We start from the raw sequence: 21473 nt of genomic DNA, 5'->3' as shown, positions 1-21473 counted from the left end.
TTTGTTCAGGCAAAGACTTTCCTTCCTGGTTTTCGTTCTCTCTTTTTATATACATATATATATTTCTGCCCCCCTCCTCCTTGTCTAGGGGAGACTGCAGTTAGCAATTTTGGGCTGCCTGGGGGCAAATTCCACAGGTGCTCACTCACAGCAGCCCTCACTCCAGTCCAAGCCCCTCCAGGAGAGAAGACTACGGAGAGCCTCTCTTTGGCAGCAGCTTTGGGTTTGCATCTGCAGCTACTTGCAGAAACCGCATTTTGTAAGTAGAAACTGTTTCAAAGTGAACTTTGCAAGCTCTGCCTACAGCAAGAAAAAAAATCCAGCGAGCTCCCGGGGCCAGGCCAGGCTGTGGCAGTGCCCGCAGGCCGGTCCTTTCCCCACAGCCCCGGCAGCAGGGCAGAGCCCACCAAGGGCAGGAGGGAGCGGCTGCAGCAGCACAGACCCCACCAGGCCGGCGAGCTTCCATCTACCTCTAGAACGGCTCTGTGGGCTCCTGCCTTCCTGGGAGGGGTTGCCACCATCTGGTCACTTCGTTCCTGGGGACACAGGGACACCTGGGAGGCGCCACCTTGGATGGGAACAGTGCGGCGCCACCTTGGCTGCCTCCTGCAGGCGCCATTTCGGGAACAGGCGTTTCTGCCATTCTGGGTCTCTCTTTGTTCCCGCTGGGTTTTGAGTTATAACAGTTTGGTATCCAGCAGTTATTTACCTCTTCCCCCTCACTGTTGGTGTCTGTTTGATAATAAAATGTCCTTTTTTCCACTTAAATCTACCCATATTTCATTCCTTACTGGGGAAAAGGGGTTGGTTGGAACCAAGGGGGAGGTTGCTCATTTCAGAGTGCCCACCTCTTTAGACTGTCTCAAACTGTTGAAAATTATACCAAATTTAAATTTTTTTTTTATAACTTTAGTCAGGGGTTTTGTTCGCCTTTGCTCAGGGAGGAAGGGAATTGAAGTTTCTTTTCAGGAGCCTGTTTCATCACTCAACAGACTGGGAGTAGCACAGAAGATACAAAAAGGATAACAACCATTAACAACAACTCCAAACATCACCCCTGGTGGGAGAAACCTGGTCTGGGAAAAGAGAGATAAGAGAATGAAGAATGAGACCCTAATTAACACCTAAGGTGAAGAGATTGATAACCAACAGGAAACCAAACACTAAGAACTGTGTAATGTGTGACCAATGAACATTGAACCTATTAATTTCTATTGGTTTTGACTGTATAAGTATGTGAAAAAATCTAGTAAAAATTGTGTGATGGAATGATTTTCTCTGCACAACTCAGGCAATGTGTGGGTGAAATGACCTCTGTTGCACATCCTGGCTAGAACAATATCCTGGCCAGAATAAAGTGTTTGATTCTCTAACACTAAAAAGGTTTTTTGAAGAATTTTTGATTTTTCTGCAGTTCCGGTGACAAAACCAAGACAATGGCTCTCAAGAGGACAAGCACTTGATTTCTCATCCACATCTTGTGCTTCTATTTCTTTCCCTATCACTATGCTTCCTCTTGCACATTTCTCCTCCCAAGCAGTTCCTGAACTCCTTTAGGGACTTTGTTAAAATAGCTAAAAGGCTTTAGATGAATGAGTAGGTAAGGAAGGAGAAGGAATTCATACCAAGCAGCTTTCTTTGCTTCCACATTTGTTTATAAACAAAGCCTTGCTTTAAAGAAACCTGTTAAATCTCAGCCGACTGTGAACATGCTGAAAGCTATGAATCCAGCCAGGCTGTCAAGCTCATGACATTCTTGCTACAAACCATTCAACACAAAACTTAATTAAGGATAGGATATCAGAAATTCATGAGAGGGTTGCTTTTCCTTATTTGTACTTATGCAGTCTTTATGCATATTGAAGAGAATTAAAAAGAAAGCTTGCTTCAAGACCAGAGACATCATTAGAAAGCAATCAGACTCCTCAAAAATGCTACTTGCACCAATGCCTGAAACAAAGACCTCTTCCAGGCATCCTCACTCTCACACCAGCCAATGAACAACAAAACACTCCCCCAAATTCATCTCCGGTCGGGCACACCTGAGTAAAATACAGTTTGTGGAGATCTTATTGTCAAGCCAGCAGTTTGCAAAATAAAGTCAGCGTTTTTCATACTGGCTTCATGCCTTAGGCACTCACTTGTGTGAGCAGAGTAGATTTGTCATAGGTCTAGAATAGGACAGCAAATCTTAGGCCATCAACATCTGGCGGCACATGGGCAGGAGAAGACATTTTCTAAAGCAAGAACCATCAGAGCAGAAATGCAGATCCAAACCAGCTGGATTTTCTTCATTTAAAACCAACAGCCTCAATAGTGGATGCAACAATTAAATGCTCCACTGCAAACATACTCTCACAGCATATGGAATTACCTTTGCTCTCTAGATCAACACAATGGTGCTGAAGTGTTATTGTATGTACTGGTAAGTTTAATGTGGAAAATGGAAGACAACAATTTCGTCAGCAGTCCCACAGTAAGAGCCCCTGGAAAGGAGGAACAAAAAACTTCCTCTTCATTCTAAATACTGTTCACATGCAATAAGGGCATATCCCTCTTCTCCTTCCTAGTTTTCAAATCTGCAAATAATACTTACAGATTTTTCTCAAAAACATTTGCAGAAGTTAGCTTGGAATGAAATTCGGACTAGCCAAAAGAGAAAAAAGCAATGAGAAATAATAGGCTTAAATCAGCAGTGCAATGTGGCATTTCAACAACACCTAAAGAAAAAATTTTGTGCTTAATCAATGTAAATCACAGAGACAATAATCAGCATTGCTAGCTCTGTTTGTAGGCAAAGCAAAAGTTCTTTTAAAGTGGTAAAACATAATTAAAGACTAAAGAGCATTGGTTTATTTACATAAAGCCACGCAAGCAGCTTCATGAACTAAGGGAATAGAAAGGCCTGGGAGAAACAGCCATTTAAATGCAACAGGAGCCTTTTAAAAGAAGAATTTCTGCTAACTAGCAGAAGTTGTTGCAAGATCTACATTGCAAATTGAAACTGAGTGGGGAAACCTCAGGTTTCTTGTTCCTATCCCCAGTATGCTTATTATTCAGTCTCTTCCACTATGCTAAACCCTGGATTAACTGCAAACAAAAGATAAAAGCCTATGGGGTGGACAAGAAAGGAAAGAGCAGTTTAAGAGACTAAGAATTTTGTAAATATATATTTATAAAATATATTTTTTTAAATATATATTTATAAAAATATAAATTGGTAATCAGTAAATTGTCTGCCATTTAGCAACTCTACATCAGAAACTTAGCCTGAAGGCTTCTCATAATTCAGATCTCATACATTTTCAGGTTTAGTCTCAGACAGGAGAACAGTAAGGCATCATATTCCTTCCTCCCCTAAATCCAGCAGCCAAAGATATACACCGTAAGCATGCAGAGGTCTTCACAATTCTTTGAGAAGAGCTATAAAGGACATTTAGATCTCACATCTAGATAACTGGCAAGAAATGTCACTATACAAAGACTTCAGATGCTTCACGAGGATGAATCTGTCAGACCGCAGCCTGCGAACCACTGTCTCAGTTTTGGAGCATTTTTTAGGATTAGATAATACTGGATACCAACCTCTGATCCAAAGCAATAAAAGGGGAAGCTTACCTGAGATTTCTTTTTGTGAATATGAATATCTCCTCCATCAGAGCGTGTGCACACAGCACAGGTCACCACATAATCCAGCTGGAACAGGGCACCAGAGAAATCAAAACTTAGAGTTGGGAAAACAAAACATTCATGTGCATGAAGCAGAACACATTCTGTCTCATTTTTTTAGCTGTCTATCTGAAAAGTAAGATATTTTGGTGTTGCCATTTTCTTTACTCTCCTTACTATTCTGAATCACCTACAATTTTTAAGCTTATGTTTGTTCATTAACTCAGTGACATTGAAATCTCTTGTACAGCTGAGGTGACAACTTATTCAGGTGACAACTGATGGGGAAGGAAAGTCCTGCCAATATTGTTTAACACAAGCTTAATTTCAGCTGGGGGAACAAGCACCACACACAAACCCAACACCCAACCCCACACACCCCTGAGCACACTTTAGGACAAAAATGGAAGATTTCCTCCCTTAGAACAGGAAAAAACCAGTGACATGTTAGAGAGGTCAGAAAACACTAGCACAGCCTTCCAAACAGCCTGAAAAAACTTACAAGGAGCAAGTGCAACAGTTTTGGACAGCAATATCCAGCTGTAATAACATTTCTGAATTCTGACTGTGGCAAATGTATCCTGGTTTTATTGAGCATCAAATAAAGGCAAAACTTGCTCTCTGCAGAGAAGTTCTGCAAAGAGACTTCTGGGAGGAAGGAGAGAGAATGAAAACAATTTATTTTCCAGGATGTGTGCCTGAGCCAACAGTTTTCCACTCTGAGATCATAATGAGCAAAACTTTTAAGGGATCTCAAATGATTACAGTAATATTCAGCTTTCCTAAGCACCAATGTAACACAAACAATAGCCAAGCAACCTATGAGTCGATTAAAGAAGTAATTAGCTCTGGCTTCATGTTCCTACCACCAAATGTTTTATTAAAGTTCTGTTGTCAAGAGCAGTAACCCCTCAGCACAATTTATGACACTGCATTTACACTCTTCTCTCTTAGCTGCAACCAGTACTGTGAACTCTAATGGAAATGCTGCTTTTCTAGTTTCATTCATTCTCAAAAATCGTTAAACTGGATGAAGCCCTCTTTTTGCAAAACTTTGTTACAGAGCATAAAACTCAGCCTAGCTTCACTGCATACAGTTAAAGATTTTGGTAGAAAGCTATTAGGACTCTATTTAAAAATAATAAGCATCTCAGTCTATGTTAATTTAGATTCTAAAAGGCAAAACTGCATATATAGTGAAAATTAGATAAGCATCACTGTTACCTTCTGCAGGATGAGGTTCAAGTAGACACTCTCTTCCCAGTCAATGTCAGGGTCTCCCAGGCCAGGAAGCTTCTTAGAATCTCTACGGTAAACTTCAACTTCCACCTGCTAAGAAAATACCACATCACTTTGAAAACTATTACTTAGAGGTACCTATTTCCAAACATAAAAGTGGTAGCAGAAGATGCACATCATGTAGCTTCCTAGTTTTCTCTCAGGGTCAGATTTTGCTGACGATGCAAGGCTTTGTGTGGAAACAAACTGGGGAAACATGGGATATATAGGCAAACAGAGAAGAAAGGCAGGAAAATCTTAGTTTTGGACAGGAGCTTCATTTATTTCCCGTAACAGGTATGTTTCAGCAAAAGCAAAATTAATAAAATCAGGAATGCACACACATACATATTTCTCTTAACACAGCTCCCCAGAATCAAGCACGTCACTACACTAATGCTCAGCATGGTCCAGCCCATAGCTATTGCTTATTTTCTGTTGGCATTGGAGTATCTATAAGACAAAGTCCAATAATTACATCACAGAATATGCCGACTTGGAAGAGAGCCACAAAGATAATCCAGTCCAACTCTTGGCCCTGTACAGGACCATACCCAAGAGTCACATCATGTGTCTCTTGGGGATGGTCCTGTGTGCTCCACAGAAGATATTTTGGAAACTCCTTTGCACTGGGCTTGCATGGCCAGATTTTGTTAGCAATGGTGTAACAGGAGTGACTCCTGTGAGCAGCTGCCAGAAGCTTCCCTTATGTGCAGCAGAGCCAATGCCAAGCAGCTCCAGGATGGCTAAGGCTGTCCATAATAGTGGAATAAGAGGTTTAAGAAGGAGCAGGTAGATGCCTGAGAGAGGATATGACCCTGTGGAGAATAATCCACAATGGAGCAGGTTCCTGGCAGTATCATCTGAGAGAGAAGAGCCCAGGCTGGAGTAGGTTTGCTGGCAGGACTTGTGACCTCGTGGAACAGCCTATGTCTGGAAGACTGACCCTGTGGAAGGGATCCACACTGGAGAAGTTTCTGAAGGACTCTCCCATGGGAGAGACTCCACTCAAGATCAGAGAAAGACTGTGATGAACCTTCACATTAACGACAAAAAAGTGGAGGCAATGTGTGAGGAACTTACCATAATCTCCACTCTCCATGATCCTGTGTTGCCAGAGGGGTGAAGAGGTAGAGAAAACCAGAAAAGAAGGCCAGGAGGAAGGGAGGAGTGGGGAGAAGGTGTTTTTAAGATTGAGTTTTATTTTTCATTGGCAATAAATTAAATTAAATTCCCTAAGTTAAGTCTGTTTTGCCTGTGACAGTAACCAGTGAGGAATCTCTCCCTGCCCTTATCCTGACCCATGAGCCTTTCATTGTATTTTCTCTGCCCTGCCCAGTGATGGAGCCACGTCAGTGGGCACCTGCCAGCATCAACATCCTGCAAAGTCTTCTAAAGGTTTCACACTGGAACCACTGATAAGACACAACTACGTGCAAGATTTTCAGCTGCACTAAAAAACAAGCAAATGAAAAACCACAAATCATCTCAGAACATAGAAACAACTCTATCTATCTAAGAAACTGAAGCAGCTGAGACAAATATAAAATGATGAGGTAGTACACTGAGGTGAATGTAGTTTGACACTTCCAGTGCAAACTAGAAAAACATAAAGCTAGAATACCAAAATAGAGTGAAGATCAGAGAAACAGCAAAATTTCAGGATTGCGACTATCATCAGATACCATGAAAGCTGAACACGCTGTTCTTCACTGTTAATTTTTAAACTTAGAAATATTTTTAAAAGGTCTATAGACATCATTCTTCTTTTGGTTTGTTTTTATTTCTTCCAAGGTTCCCATCCATGATTTTTTATTGGCAATATAATTACACAAAAATAATGACAGCTACTACAAAAAACTAAAGATGAGAGCAGATGAAGGAAACAATCTAATTTAAATTATCTCCAAACAAAGGTAATATTTGCACTTCTGTGCCTAAAAGCACAGAAACATGACATGAAAAGATTCCAGAAATATCCTGTGAAGTAACAGCCATCCTTCTTTCCTGAAGGAAAGAAGCAGTGAGAAAACGGGGCGAAGCCAGGACTGAGTAATGCCAGGGTAAAACTCCAGCTCTAGGTAACACCAGGGAAAGCAAAAAAAAAGTGCACAGCAGACACAGTTGCAGTGTCTCCTGCCTCTGTATCCACGGAGCTTTTATTTTAAGCCATTAAGTAGTCAATCACCTCATAACACTGAAGTTTAAACCCCCCCTCTGCAGAACTCAGCAGCTAATTCTTTGTGTTGCTGGAATTCACACACACATGAACAACTTCTCCCCAGCAATTACAATGCCAGTGCTCAACAACTCTTTGATGGAATGTCTTGCAAGTCTGTCACAGACATTGACAGGAAAAAGGCTTTCTTTAGGCATTTTTTTCCCCTGTGCACTAATTCAGGGTAGGATTCCTTGGTGTACATCCTGTGCGATCAGGGCAGAGTGGATCTCCATGAATCACGGCTCTCCATGGACTGGAGAACATGCTGGATTTCAGACAGCTGAGTCCTCCCAGGAAAACAAATCTATCCCAGCCAGGCATCCAGGAGACACTGGGTCTTTTCCAGGTCAGCTGCTGACTCACTTGGCCACTTTGTGCTTGTTTACCTGGCTCTAGATCAGATATGCCGTCTTGCAAACATGAAAAGTTATTAATAGAAACAACTACCCTGATTTCATGCAGAGCACTCTTCCTAGGTTGTATGTTTCATGGTGTTTTTACCAGCAGATGTCTACTCTGAGATTAGCAGAAGGTAGATTCCATCTGAGCAAAAGCTACCCAGCTTTGGCTGGGTTTGTGCACAGTGATTCCTGCGCGTCTGGCTCTTGAGGAAAGGTGCAGGTAATTGATTAAAAAAAGGAAACACTGCACGTAAGAGTGCCTGAAACCAGCAGCAAAGCAGGTCTGTGTGCCAAACACTACGATCTTTGCAATGCCTCTCTCCAGCTGTAGCACTTCCTTCAGCTTCAGCAAGGTTGGTTACATAGACAATGACCTGCCAAAAGTCACCAAAACACATCCAAACTTTCCCTGCAGCAGAAAACTTCTTTGGCCTCCCACCGCCAGACATGGAGACACCAGTCACTCTGGGCTTCCCTCTCTATACACATCATCAGCAACATGCAATTCAGGAAAAAAAGACTATCTCAGGAGCTGCCTGGACCCTTTGGCACAGGAAAAGGGCATTTTCTCAGACCAAGAAACCACCACAAACAGCATAGGGGATGTTGGTCTAATATCCCAGGACTTCTTCCTGTGTTTTAACAAGCTGGGAAGCACCAGACGTGCAGAGCCACCTTCACTGCCCAGCAGTGCTGCAGAACAGATACTCAACAGGACACAAGCTGGGCTGGCCAGTTGGCCATGAAAACCCATCTGCTCATGCATCTGCTCCTCAGTGACATCCCTGTCCCTGCTAAATGGGAAGGAAACCAAAGGAGCCTACTGTTTTCTGGAGCATGCAGAGAAGCCCTGTGGGAAGGGTGCACTCACTCCCAGTCCTGTCACACAGGGAAGCTGATGTTACAAGCCTCCACTAGAATATTTATATCCAAGATACTATTTAAAAGGGGACAACTGTATTCAGCAATGCAACAATGTCCTAAAATGAGAAATAAAGATTCTTTCAGATGTTATATGGAGAAGCTTTCTCAGGATTATGGTTACTGAAATTTTCACTGGTGCTAACAGCAGAGGACAGTGTAAAGAATGTCCTCCAATACAAAATTTGTATTCCCTTTTTCTGGATACTATCAATTATTCAGAAGTTGCACCTGATCCTCCTGGAACAGACTCTGGAGCCCACATAAAGGTAGCATAATGGCCAGTAGCTATGGCAACTCGACACCCACCACAACTATAAAGCTGAAACAAAGCCCACTGCAACAAAGCAACTGCAAACTGTGCAAGAAACAAAGTTCAGCTACAGACAAACTGCCCATTTTGAAAAATTTGCTTCTGTGTCAATTACTTGAATTCTGTGCCCACAACCTCTCTATACAACCAAATCATCACAAACTTTGGAAACCTTTCCTTGTGGTAGTGTCTCGGTTTAGAGAAAAGTTTAGGAGAAGAACACTGGAATGAGTGTCTCCTCTAACCCCTAAAAAAGGGGTTCCAATAATCGCTTTCTGCCAATGAGAGATAAACACCAGTGGATGAAAGTGAAAAAAACCAACTGTGTATTGACAAATTGAGTGCCAACACAGCACAGAAAAAATGATGAATAAATATTAGAGGCAGCAGACAGAGCCATGGGAGAAAGAGCATTACAGAATGGAAATAAATCAGTGTTTCAAACCATTTCTGTTCAATGCATAAAATGCATAAACTGGATTAGAGACCAGAAGACAGGGTGAGGGAAAACCCTGGTGCAGACCTTAGACATTTAAGTTCTAATTACCAATGTTACTGCAAATGTGATGATGATATTCCAGAGTTCCAATTTAATTGCATATTAATTTCAACACTAAACCCAGACCTTCCCGTATCTCTAATAAGCAAAAGTTGACCAGCCTGTAACCCACAGATCAAATCCACTAGGTGCTCTGAAGAACCAGTGGCTTCATAGGGCTTTTGGGGAGCTCCAGGCAGACACTTTTAGCTTTTCCAGGATGCAAGCGCAGCCTAGCAGTGATCTTCTGTCCCTCCACTCCCCAGTGACTCAGAGAGATACGATGCATTTCTGATACTGAATTATTCAGCACAATTCATCGGACAGGAAAACAGGACCTGGGCTTCTTCCCTTCCCAGTGAAGTTGCTCTCTGTAGCAGAGAACAGAGCATCTTCTTGGCTGCCACGTTTCAGTGCCATTCATATTAAAATCACATCTGATTCTGGCTTTGTCACCCTATGTGACTGCTTAAGAAGAGTTCTTCAGAGACTGGAGGCAATATAAAGCAATTCATAAAAAATGCCCCTGCAGCCCACACCTCTTCCTGAGTCTGGAATTTTGTGACTGTGACACTGTGGAAGTATTTCAGCTGTACACTTGCTTTGTCTCAGACAGGACTTTACTCTGGAAATAGGGCAGAACATGAGAGCATTACCACCCTGACTGGTGTTAGCCTGCCACGTGTGTCACAAGCATAGTACTGGTCACAGACAGCCTGAATAATTCTGTGTGGAAAAGATGTTTCTGTCACACTCATCACAGCATTTTCTTCCCCTGGCTTTTTTTTCCAAGCAGTCTGCTACAGCACACAGGAAAAATGGAAATAGCCTTGACGACCTTAAAGGTCTCTTCCAACCTCGATGATTTTACAAGTGCATCATGAATAGAGGCTCTCAGGTAGCAACTCCTTTATGCTCACAGATTTAGACAATCAAAGTAGCATGAGAAAGCACAGGGATTCCTGGCAAGGGGAACTGCAAAAGAAAGGTATTTACACTGAAGATGTTGAGCTCCTTACAAAAAAATCAGAGTATCAATCTGATAACATCAGGATTCTTTTTTCATGTTTCAAAATGAAAGCATCGGTGCTGAACTCTGCAGAAGCCAATGTGCCTGCTCACTGCAACACCTCTACAAGTTCAGCACAATGGAAGAGCTGAGGCACAACAGCCAATTCTCTATCAACTTGGATGTGTTGCAATCACTGCTTGTTCCCACAAACTACACATGAACAAGAAGAAAATTTATCCAGCAAAAAAGATGCAACTTTTGGCCATTTGTTTCTCTTCAGCATTTGGGCGGTGGCATGGGATTGCCATGAAGTATAGCATAGAGCTCTTCTGGAGACATCCTGTTTGCTTGTAGTGCTGAAAAGCAAAAAAAACCCACCACTGGAACAGAGCTGAGTTGAGGTTGCTGAATCTTTTTAGACAGCCAGACGGTGACAGTGAATTACAGATTCAGTTAGGAAAATCTTGTGATTTTCTGTGCCAGTCATGTGCCTGAAGTAATTTAGGTTTGGAAACTGACTGCTCACACCACAAGCAATATTTGTTGAGTCACAGGTCCAGATGCACGTGAACATGCAAACCACGGCTCCGTTCACTTCTGTCTCTGAAGCTGCAGTCACATCAGTAGCTTAAGCTTTTTGAAGACTTAACAGTCCTAATGACCACCCTGTGCATTTGGCAGCAATTCTACTCCTCCACACTGATAGGATGCTGAAGAAAATAGGAAGTACTCCAATATCCAGGCAAGCTCAGAACATATGCCCAGGATATCTTACATTTATCTTTTTTATTGCTTTGCCCTACAGATACGGCACCTTTTCAGGTGACAGGGCACGATGAAAGGCAGAATACAACCTGCTGGTCTATCACTGAAGCTTTGTTTCCCAGCTGTCTGTGTAACACTATATACTTGCCTCTTCTGGATTCCCAGGAGAAAGTAAAGCGGCTCTCTACAGAAAGATCAGAGATACTCAATCTTGACCTAACAGCATTTTAAAATCATAATCCTAAGTCCAACCATATTAACCTTTCAAACCTGCAATGTCCAAGACCCTTTGGAAGTGCGGATCAGGGCTTATACTTTCCAGTAGGTCACGTCAGCTGGCATGAGAGGCAGCAGCAAAGCAGTTTTTGAGTCTTGACTTAATAAAGAGTGACAAGTCAAAGGGATTTTACTTTACAGAACCCTGCTAAATTCCTTAACCTTGGGAAAAGCTACACTCCTCAGTACCTTGATCTGCAAACAACCTGACACAGGGAGTCTGTGGTTTTGCTTAAGACACCAAGAGAAGATGTATCTTCAAAACTTGGCAAGAAAAACTGCAAGTGTGTTATTGTGACATGCCAAGGAAAGACAGAATTAAATATACTTCTCTAGGATCCAAGAGTCTGTACAGGGGATATAGCTCAGAATTCAATATGGCAGTTCTGCCCCGGCATTCATGTATTAGAAGTTTAATAGCTGTTTCACCCACCTATGCTCAGTCTAGAAATTGGTGGGAAGGAAAAGAGGGCAAAAGGAAAGTCACTTAGACCAGGCAGAGTGCAAAGTAGATTATTTAAAAGGCCTTTTAAAATAAAATTTATGATGGTAGAGAAGTTTACCACTAGCATCTACTGGGCATACCAAATGGTACAAGCTGTCATGACTGAGCTGCATCTAAAGCCCTTCTCATTCAGTCTTAAAACTGAGCAGAACCTCTAATCTCAATCCTATCAGGTTTATTCTCCTTATCCGCTGTTATACCTCAATTTAAAATAAAATGTTAGTGTCAACACTCTTCAACTCCAGTAAGCAGAGAAAAACCCAAAGCCACAAGCAAGAACTACTTTTAATCATGCAGGACAGGCACCAAAGCCTGGGAACTGGATCCATTGACACTTGTTCCCCGCTGACATATACCATCACACCAGGGCATGGAAATGACACAAACAAACACCACCATTGTGTCAGCCTTCAGACAAACAGCCTCTCCCCACTCAACCCCTTCTGTTGTTGTCATCAGTATGATGATTGCTGTTCTCAAAGCTGCACAGATCTTATTTTTGTGAACATAAACTAATGTTCTGAGCTGACCCAGGACAACGAGTCACCACTGCCAGCATTCTTCAGCCAAAACCTGCAGCAGCCAGCTAAGCACAGAGCACATGCATAGTAGTGCTTGTGGAGGAACTACAACAAATTTGCGTCACTGTGCACACAGACTACAAAGCCATGCTCAATGTGGTCCATGAAGGAATCATCACCAGACCATTTGGCTCAGTCTGGCATAAAGCAGAAGCCAACAGCACAGCTCCAGTTCTAGTCCTAAATGTCCCCAAACAACTCTGAACGCTCCCTTTCATTTGCCTTTACAGTCTATCCCTGGAAATCCAAATGATTTTGATGGGTGGCAGGGAGTCTTGCACTTCTATCCAGCTTCTACAGATACCAGTCTCCATCTCCCTTACCTTTAACAGTATGATTTTGGCATTTTGGCATCATTTTTCAAGAAAGAATGTCCAAAACTACAAAGTAAATTAAAACCCCATGCAGTCATAATTCAAAGTGTAGGAGTAGTTGTTTGGTGTCTCACTGCACTGGACAGGCTCAAAAATCAGATAAAAGAGGAGCTGGAACTACAAAGCAGTCAAGTGAAATCAAACAGGAGGACAGTTGAACAAGTACCAACCATTCACCAACTACGAAGTTTCACAAAGCAATTGAGGCACTTCAAAGTCACAGGAAAGGTTCAGTTCTCAGAAGCCATGCAAATACAGCCAGCCATGGGAGAGTTACAAAATGCTGCATGTGCTTTAAGGCCCACTCCTCATTCCAGCTGTTACCACACACGATGACTAATTCTAAAATTAGCTGATTTTGTAGTAAACTACCACTTATGCTACCTCCTCACAAATAAAAATTATTTATGGTGCTTTTAGGAAGCTTAAATAATGCTCTGAGAGCAAATACAAGGGTTTATGCCACTGTTGCCTATCCACAAGAGGTTCAAACACTTTAAGGTAATGAATCAGTTAAACAGATTGATCAGGGATCTGTGAATGGATTTAAACAATCATGCTGTCTCTGAGATTCACTTTCCTTGCTGAAAAGGACAAAAGGTTAAACAATCCATGCTTTTACCACATTGAACAAAGCCACAATATTATTTGATGTGAAACAGGGATGACTTTATAGTCACTTAAACAACAATCAGGATGGAAGCTACCCCCACAAGTCTTAAAGCTCCAAATACACTAGCTGAAGACTAAACCACTGACAGAGAAAGAACCATATTTTCCCATCTTCTCCTTAGTGGTTGTCATGATGGAAGCTGGAGAGCCAGGGAGAAGAGAGAAGATAATTCTGTCCATTTTCTGTATCTTCATCCAAAGTGTGGGAAAGCCTTCTAGAATCTTTTCCTCAAGGGAGTTGACAACTGTGGTTCTTTACACCACCACATTTGAACCCAGAGAACTCTTATATAGCTGGTTACAAACGCTTTCACATACATCATGCACAAATACCTGTGATTCAACAACAGTGTAAATTATTTATGTATGGTGGGAGATTTATCCTCATCTTTTCCTCCTCCATTTATCTTCCTGCAGCCACCAACCTTTATTCCCAATAAAACCATCCTACATCTTGCTTCTGTTTCCCCCACCTAAGATGGAAGCTGCCATGGAATGCTAAGAAGTTTCTCAGATCTCTAATGGGGAAATGTGCAGCAGCACCAGGATACCTGATTATGTTTACAAGGAACAATAGTTCTTTATGAGGGGCATATTATCTTAAATGTAGACTATGAGAATACAGTAGTTTCTCCGCTGTTTGTCATTGCTGCATCCCAGCTCCAGAAGGCTGTTTGTATTCTGCTACTGAGTACACTCAACAGGTGTTCATTCCTAATACTCTGGTAAACTCAGCCAGTTTTCTTCTAGAAATATCAGTATGACCATCTTCGTTCTCCATTTTTTTCCTCCCTTCCTACAGACTTATGCTTTGAGTTTACAAAGCATCACCACTTAAAAGCAAACCAAAAATCAGGCAAGCTTTCTGATTTTCTCAAGTCTATGATAGTTCACCTCATTTACATTGCTGCTGATGTTACAGAATCATTAGGGCTGGAAGAAACTTCTGGAGATCATCCAGTTCAACACCCCTGCCAAGGCAGGGTCACCGGGCATTCATAACCTTAACCATAGTACTTCCTTATGGATCCATTTTGTGCAACACCTTGTGGTGAGCAGAGCTGGAAAATCCTTATCTTTGGTTTGCAATTCTTCACATGTATCAGGTGCTCCACAACACCAAATCCCATGTTACCGTCAAGCTTTCCCCAAGTGTAAAATACACCACAACTCACCTTTTTGCCCTCTGTGCTCTCCCCACTGACATAGGACAGTTTGCGACGGACATAGAAGAGCATGTCATCCTGCCGGGGCGCCCACTTCTCCATGAAATACGTGGAAAACATCCAAGTCCAGAACACGATACGGTCATCTTTGAAACACCCTAGAGAGGCATAAAAGAAAGGGGAGATCAGAGCTGTGAATGAGGATGTCACTTCTGTTTGTGCTTAATGCGCCAGCAGAACTGTAGCTCCAAGTTTCTTTTGTGGCGCACGGACCAGCTGTCACTTGGCCTGAGCCCACAGCCTGTCTTGGGCCATTGTCAAGCACAGCCCAGCAGCCAATCTTCCCCTCTAGCCCACAGGCACAGGTTAGGGCCTGGGAGCAGCCCCTGGTTCTGCTTGTGCCAACACATTGGGAGAACCAAAGCCACACTTGAGCACTTTCAAAGACACGTGGTGACAGTACATGCTCCAGTTAATGACCTGAAGCCACAAGGTGCCAACAGGTTTTTTATGGGCTTTTGGGGATTACAGCCAATCCTTCAGGAACCACCAGCTGATGCCTTCCTTAAACCAATACACAGGAAAAAGAATGTACCTGTGCAAGGATGACTGCAATTCACCCTCTCTCTGACAAAGGAACAAAATCCAACTCAAGGAAACGATGAGTTCACAAGCTTTGAATCCCAATTACACAATAAAAAGTGTGAGGAACAGGGCAAAAATGAGAATAGGAAGATGCCACAAAGTCTCATTCAAGGAGACTAATGACAACAGCAGTAGCACTGCAGTTGGACCTCTCCCCAAGTAAAGGAGGCACACTAGAGGTGACATCTCATTTTGTGAAACTCTTCAAAGCACTTAGCTGTAATAAAACGGCAAAGGGTGCTGCACCTTTTGTATTGCTAAAGAAGAGAAAGGAGTACTGTGCCTGATGATGGGGGAGCTGATTACTACAACACGGAGTGATTGCATCCCCTCCCCAAAGCCCTGCTGAGAGATAACTGGCTGTTACAATCAAGCTGTTTTAAAAATGCAAGGAGAGAAACACTAAACAAAAAATTACAAATAATTATACTGCTGACTAAGAACAAAAACCTAAAATGGATAGTGGAGATAATGGATGGTTATTATGTACACGACAGCAAGACAGGTGGAGGTGTATGTACACATGTGCAACTGCCAACCCCTCTCCCAGAACATCTACCCTTTACAGGACATCCTTCACATTTTCCTACTTCACTGTGCGCAGTATTTTCCAGACAAATCTTTCTTCCAATCTTTAATTACTGGGTGGGCAGGAGATTGGACTTGCAAAATTTTAGGAGACATATGTGTGACTGAAAGAAAAATATTAAGTGTCTCCAAACTAAATAAAAAAGTAATATTGAAACCACAATAAAAATCCACTGATGAACCATGCACAGAATATGTTTAACAACATCGAGCAGGATAGTATTTGAAAATATGTATACAGCTGATTTAAAAAAAAAAAAAAGAAAAAAAAAAAAAAAAAAAAAAAAAAAAAGGCTAAGGGAGAACAGAGAACAGAAAAGCCCAAAAAGCCAAGGTAGGTAGTTCCCATTGCAGGTTAATTCCAGGACACACTGCAATTACTTTATCTGCATGACTGCAGTGAAGTAGTTTCAATTACTTAAGGCAGCATGAAACATAATGCGTAATCCTGAATAAAATCTGCACTAAATACTTGAATAGTTAAGGACTACCCATTTTTTCAGTGGACAAATGGAATCAAGTGCTGGAGAGATCAGATATGGAATCTTGGGCATCTTCATCATGGGAATGCTTCCTCAGGGCACACATGAACAGGACTGTGTATAACAAACAGTTACACCTGAGCGCATACCATGCAAGAGAGGATTCCAGCATGTTCAGACTCTCAAAACCAGTTTGAAAAAGGACAAGATTATCACTGGTCTGTATATTCACACAGGAACATCAAGAAGAGAAAAAGAATTATTCAGGTTTAAGGATAAACCTTGCTGACACAAGGACAAATGGCTCTAAACTACCCAGTGACACCTATGCAGCTGGAAATTCAAAGCTGATTCCTTAGCATTCAAGCCATGGAAGTTAAGGAGCAGTCCCCTCAGTTGGAACAGGGAAGGCAAAAATCCCTGCAGCTAAGACAGAGCTCAACTTGGTTAACAAAGTTCCTGTGATAACTGTGACAGTCGAGGACACCACAACCCAGTCCTGCCTCTATATTTAGCAAAGAGCAGAAAATGGCACACATTCATTGTGATCAACTAATAGCCCCAAAGACACTTATTAAATCTCATGGGGTTAGAGTACCTGAATTCCTAGCCTTAATTAGATGGGGAGGGAGGAAGAAAAAGGGAAAGAGTATTGCCCTGAGTTCCTCTGACGCTCTAAGAAAGACAAAGGAAAAACTAAAAAAGAATGTAAGTTCTGTAAGAACCATCTGTGAAAGTGCTCTAGTGTTCAGAAATACACTGCTTTGGTTTGCTCCATAGACAAGGAAACAAAATAACTCTAGGCAAGGCACTCCTAGATTTATAATGCAAAATCAAGTTATTTAAACCCAGCATTATAAAAAAGGGTTTATTAATCACTTCTAGATTCTTACAGTACATGCAGAACTCTGAAAAACTGTCCATGAGCTGCTGACACCGTCAGGTGTATTTTAGGCTACAAACCACAGGAATTACTATGCTCACCTAAGTCTTTAGGGGTGACTATAGCACATATATTTAGCATATATGTATATCAGATACATTTTTGGGTGGTTATACCTGCAGGAGAACAACAGAACTGGGTAGGATACCAGGACTTTGTGTGTGCCTCTCCACTTGCTGGGGAACACAGGACAAACTGATTCCATGGATTCAATCTTACTCTAAGCAGAAAACCTGGGGACAGAAGTACTGCAGCACTGAACCTACCTCAGCACTGCAGCACAATGCAGGGGAAAAACCCTGGAAATCCTTTGAGCCACATTGGATCACTGTCAATTCCAACCCCACCTGCAGCTGATGAGATGCAGAACTCTCCTCCATGCTTCAGGGATGCTTGCAGATTCTGCTGTAATTAAAACCAGCCTAAGGATGCTGTGACTGTTGTGACTGCAGTGGCTAAAGAACTCATCCTGAAGCAAAAAAGAGCCAAACCACAGCAAAACAGCTGCTTTTATTCTATTCCAGTAGAAGCAGAGAGAATGTGCAACAGCACACAAGAAGAAATAGCCTTTAAAATCTAATATTAAATTGCACTAACTTGCAAAGGAGACAACAACATTTTTATTTGTAACCAAAACTTCTTAAAACTTGAGAAGGAGAAAATCTATTACAATTTAAAGCCAGAAACTGTCAGATCCAGTATGTCCACTCAGGAATGCCTTCAACCATTAGATCCCCACATTACAGTAATTTACAGCATCTCACTGGAAGCCTTCCAGCTTTGCCAAGAAGAAAACTGGAAACATCTATAGTTGAGAGCATGTAGCAAGTCAGCTTCCTGAAAATGCTCCTCCCTTAGCAAATCCTGCTTCTAAAGGAATAAAATGGAATTAAGAGTTCAGACTTTAAATCTTAATAAATCCAAAGTTGATTATATAATTATGAGACCTTTGTCACGAACAAATCCTAACTACAACAATTACTGTAATTATTCATTTACATGTATTTTATCCTCATTAGAAGCAAAATTTATGTCAACTGCTATGTAATAAATGTCTTTCTTCTTATCTATTATTTCATACTGAACATTCGTTTCAGGAACTGACTTCATATCCACATAGGAAATCAAGATTTTTTTAATGCTTTCCAAAAAATCATTGGATAAAGGGAAGTGTCAGGTTATTATTTGGCTTCAAAGGAATAGAAGAAAAGACTTCCCATTCAGTGGATAATAATTTTTTCAGCATGTACAACTCAGAGCTTAGAAGAACAATAATTTCAGGTAGACGGTTTCTTTCTATGCTTTCATTCCTTTAGTCTGCCAGGAGATACTCACTGTGAAACATAGTAAAACTCATTTCATCCAATACTGCCACAGTGATCACCTGTAAATAACCACCCTTAGACGTTTAGAGGTTAATAAAACACTAATGAAGATCTTTACAACTCCAGCATGGTGACAAAATGAGAGTTCTAAGCAATTCACACTGTACTTAATTTTTGTTTTGAGTTTAGCCAAGTACTCTGCAAGGACAATATAAGAACTGCTTCACATATATTAAAGCTACCTTTGATGTTATAAGGCTGCTATTATGACTGCATGAAATCAGAATAGATGTTCCCTCTCTTGAGATAGTTGCCAGCTAACCAGATCATGAGAAATCCAAAGTTCAGGCCCCTTCCCATGACTTGGTACAGGGACACTACTTAATCCCTTCAGCTTGACCTTATAGAAACAGACTCCAGTGAACTTCCAGAAGTTCAGTGGCAAGCAATAGTTAGAAGGCAGGTGACAAAGAAGGAATTTTACTGGCAGAACTTTGGCTAAAAAAGGAAGGCATCATGGTAACAGTAGCAACAGGGGCAAGACAGATGCCACAGACACAACCCTCCTCCTTACCCTAAATCAGAGTTAACTATTCTACCCCACCAAGTGTGGCATGCACACATCTATTAATCTAAGATGATGAAGACTCAGTATTACCCCAGTCAGAAAAACCTGACATCTCTAGCTTATATGTTTATTCAGTAAACAGTTGGAATGAGCCAAGAAATCCATAAAAAGGTGTGGAACCTGGCTGCAGGGAGGCAAGGATTGATTTCAAGGAAATCCACATCTGCACACTGGGCTCCCCAGTTGTGCAGTTACAAATTCAGGAAGTCTCACAGTGCCTTGTGCCATCTCACCAACTTTTTGGCAGGATGCAATCAAATGGTCTGGAGATAACTAGAATGGAAAAAGCTCTCCCCCTTCTCCTAGCTAAACTGAGGAAGAACTCAGCCTCCCTTCCTTCACCTGAGCCTGGGAAAAATGAGCTGCCTCCTTCTTTCCTCTCTAGCTTCAATGAATTAAGGTGAGCAGCAGAAAGCACTACTATGGAGAAGCAGACAATGAAGAACCTAAATGGCTTCTGATGCTGCTCCACCCAGCAGCAGAAAAAATCACAAACTGACTGAAAAAGAAGAAACCCTGTCAACAAAAACAGGTATCAATTGTGTTTTCTTCAGCCTTCATGTGATTTTTAACATGCACACAACCTCCACCTCCCCGCATCTCCTTCCTCCTGAAATAGGAAGCCCTGCCAGGTCCTTCCAGCCTCCCAGAGCTCCACTGGCCAGGAACTGAACAGACACCTCATTTCAGATCCAGGCCCCCACCAACAGCACAGATGGGCCAGTGCTCTGCCTCACCCAACAGGAATGACACAGTGCCATGTGATGCTGATGCCTTAAGTTTTAGCTTTCATGTTTTTCACATTCTGTACTGCCCAGGGGTGCAGTTCTGAGCCTCATATTAAGTGCTGGCAAGCCCTCTTCACAGAGTAGGTAGACAAAACAAATCCTTTTCCTGCTGAAGACCAAGGACAATGAGTACCATTTTCTAGCCCAAAAGCACAAACAACGGGGGACTGAACTAATAAGTGTTGCTTATTTGTTACTACATTTCATTCAGATAGAAAGAATATTAAAGAAAAAGAAGTGCTCACTTGCACAAAAGCATTAAGGAGTCTCACTCCTTGGACTGTGGGCACTGCAGTTTCCTCATTTATTCTCCTTGGGATGGTTTCTGTGTTACTCAGAAGTGGAAGGTGGGAGAGAGATTACTTTCTTCCATTCATATTTGTTTCAATTCTCCATTTCCATTTTTACCTGCACTTCTTCCACAGGAGAAAATTGCTTCATAGGATCATTGCTGAGAAGACAAACACAATCGCCTCTAGAAAAAAAAATTAAAATGTATCCCTAAAGTTCACACACCTTCCTGCAGGTCTCTTCTTCACTTTTACATCATATGCTGAGGAAACCATCATTTCAGTCAACACTCAGCACTGAGTCAAAGCCCACATAACTTAAAAGCATAAACTACTGTGCACCATCTACAAATTCCCACTTTGAAAAAGCAGAATTCAGATGGAATCACAATAACATGAGAAATATTTTCCAACAAGAGTAACCCTAGAAGATAAACTTAGAGAGAAATCATCAAATATGACAGGTCAGTATGAAACACCAAACAAAGACAGCATTTTACAGGCATCTGGCAGTTTACTTTGAACATCTAATCCTAGGAAGGGTCAACACAATTGAAAGGATAGGGTTGGGTTACCTACTACTGAACTGCAGTGCACAGAAATAAATCCACTTTCATCCAACAGTTGTAAGTTACTTTGCTGTACTTCAGCCTCTCAAAGCATGTGGTAGTTCAGTTCCCTGGAAACGGCACCCAAACTCTCAAAACATGTGCAATTCCCCAAAGGACTGCCAGCATCACTTCCACAGATTTAATTTGCTCATTAGGGAATCACCAGAGGAATCACCTTGGTACACCTTTCATAAGAAACTACTGCAGAAAAACTGCTGTGTTTCAGAACTGGCCTAACTGGGGATTTAGTGCAGGTGTAAACACTCTCCTTCAACAGAGACAACCCCATTGGATGCAGGCACTTTAAATCCAATCAAAGAGGGACAAAGTTTGCGCATTTCCTACTGCTGCTTCCAGGATTACCCAGCAACAGTCCCATACTTTCCAAGACCTAGATCCAACCTGGAAAGGTCACTTAGCAACTTACAAAGCATGCTGGCACTGCTGGAGTGCAGAAACTTGTCTGTAACAGTACAAATGT

The 21473-nt window shown here is 41.8% G+C and overlaps 1 protein-coding gene across 7 annotated transcripts in view; it reads right to left on the bottom strand.

The window, feature by feature from the left end:
• KIAA0930 (KIAA0930 ortholog) overlaps positions 1-21473 on the bottom strand; it is a 50425-nt gene that overhangs the window by 17616 nt on the left and 11336 nt on the right. For 6 of the 7 annotated variants that reach the window (XR_010743650.1, XR_010743652.1, XR_010743651.1 and 3 more), the window contains exons 2-4: positions 14702-14850; positions 4894-5001; positions 3619-3696 (exon numbers count right to left, since the gene is read on the bottom strand). Coding sequence is in view for 4 of the 7 variants with exons in the window: in XM_066319475.1 (XP_066175572.1) it covers positions 3619-3696; positions 4894-5001; positions 14702-14850 (335 nt within the window). In the remaining 3 variants the exon portion in view is untranslated. The remainder of the gene's footprint in view (positions 1-3618; positions 3697-4893; positions 5002-14701; positions 14851-21473) is intronic. The other variant, XM_066319473.1, reaches the window with a different exon arrangement.

The sequence above is a fragment of the Sylvia atricapilla genome, chromosome 5 (genome assembly GCF_009819655.1).
Source record: "Sylvia atricapilla isolate bSylAtr1 chromosome 5, bSylAtr1.pri, whole genome shotgun sequence".
Classification (NCBI taxonomy): domain Eukaryota; kingdom Metazoa; phylum Chordata; class Aves; order Passeriformes; family Sylviidae; genus Sylvia; species Sylvia atricapilla.
This window is presented reverse-complemented; position numbering and strand designations above follow the sequence as displayed.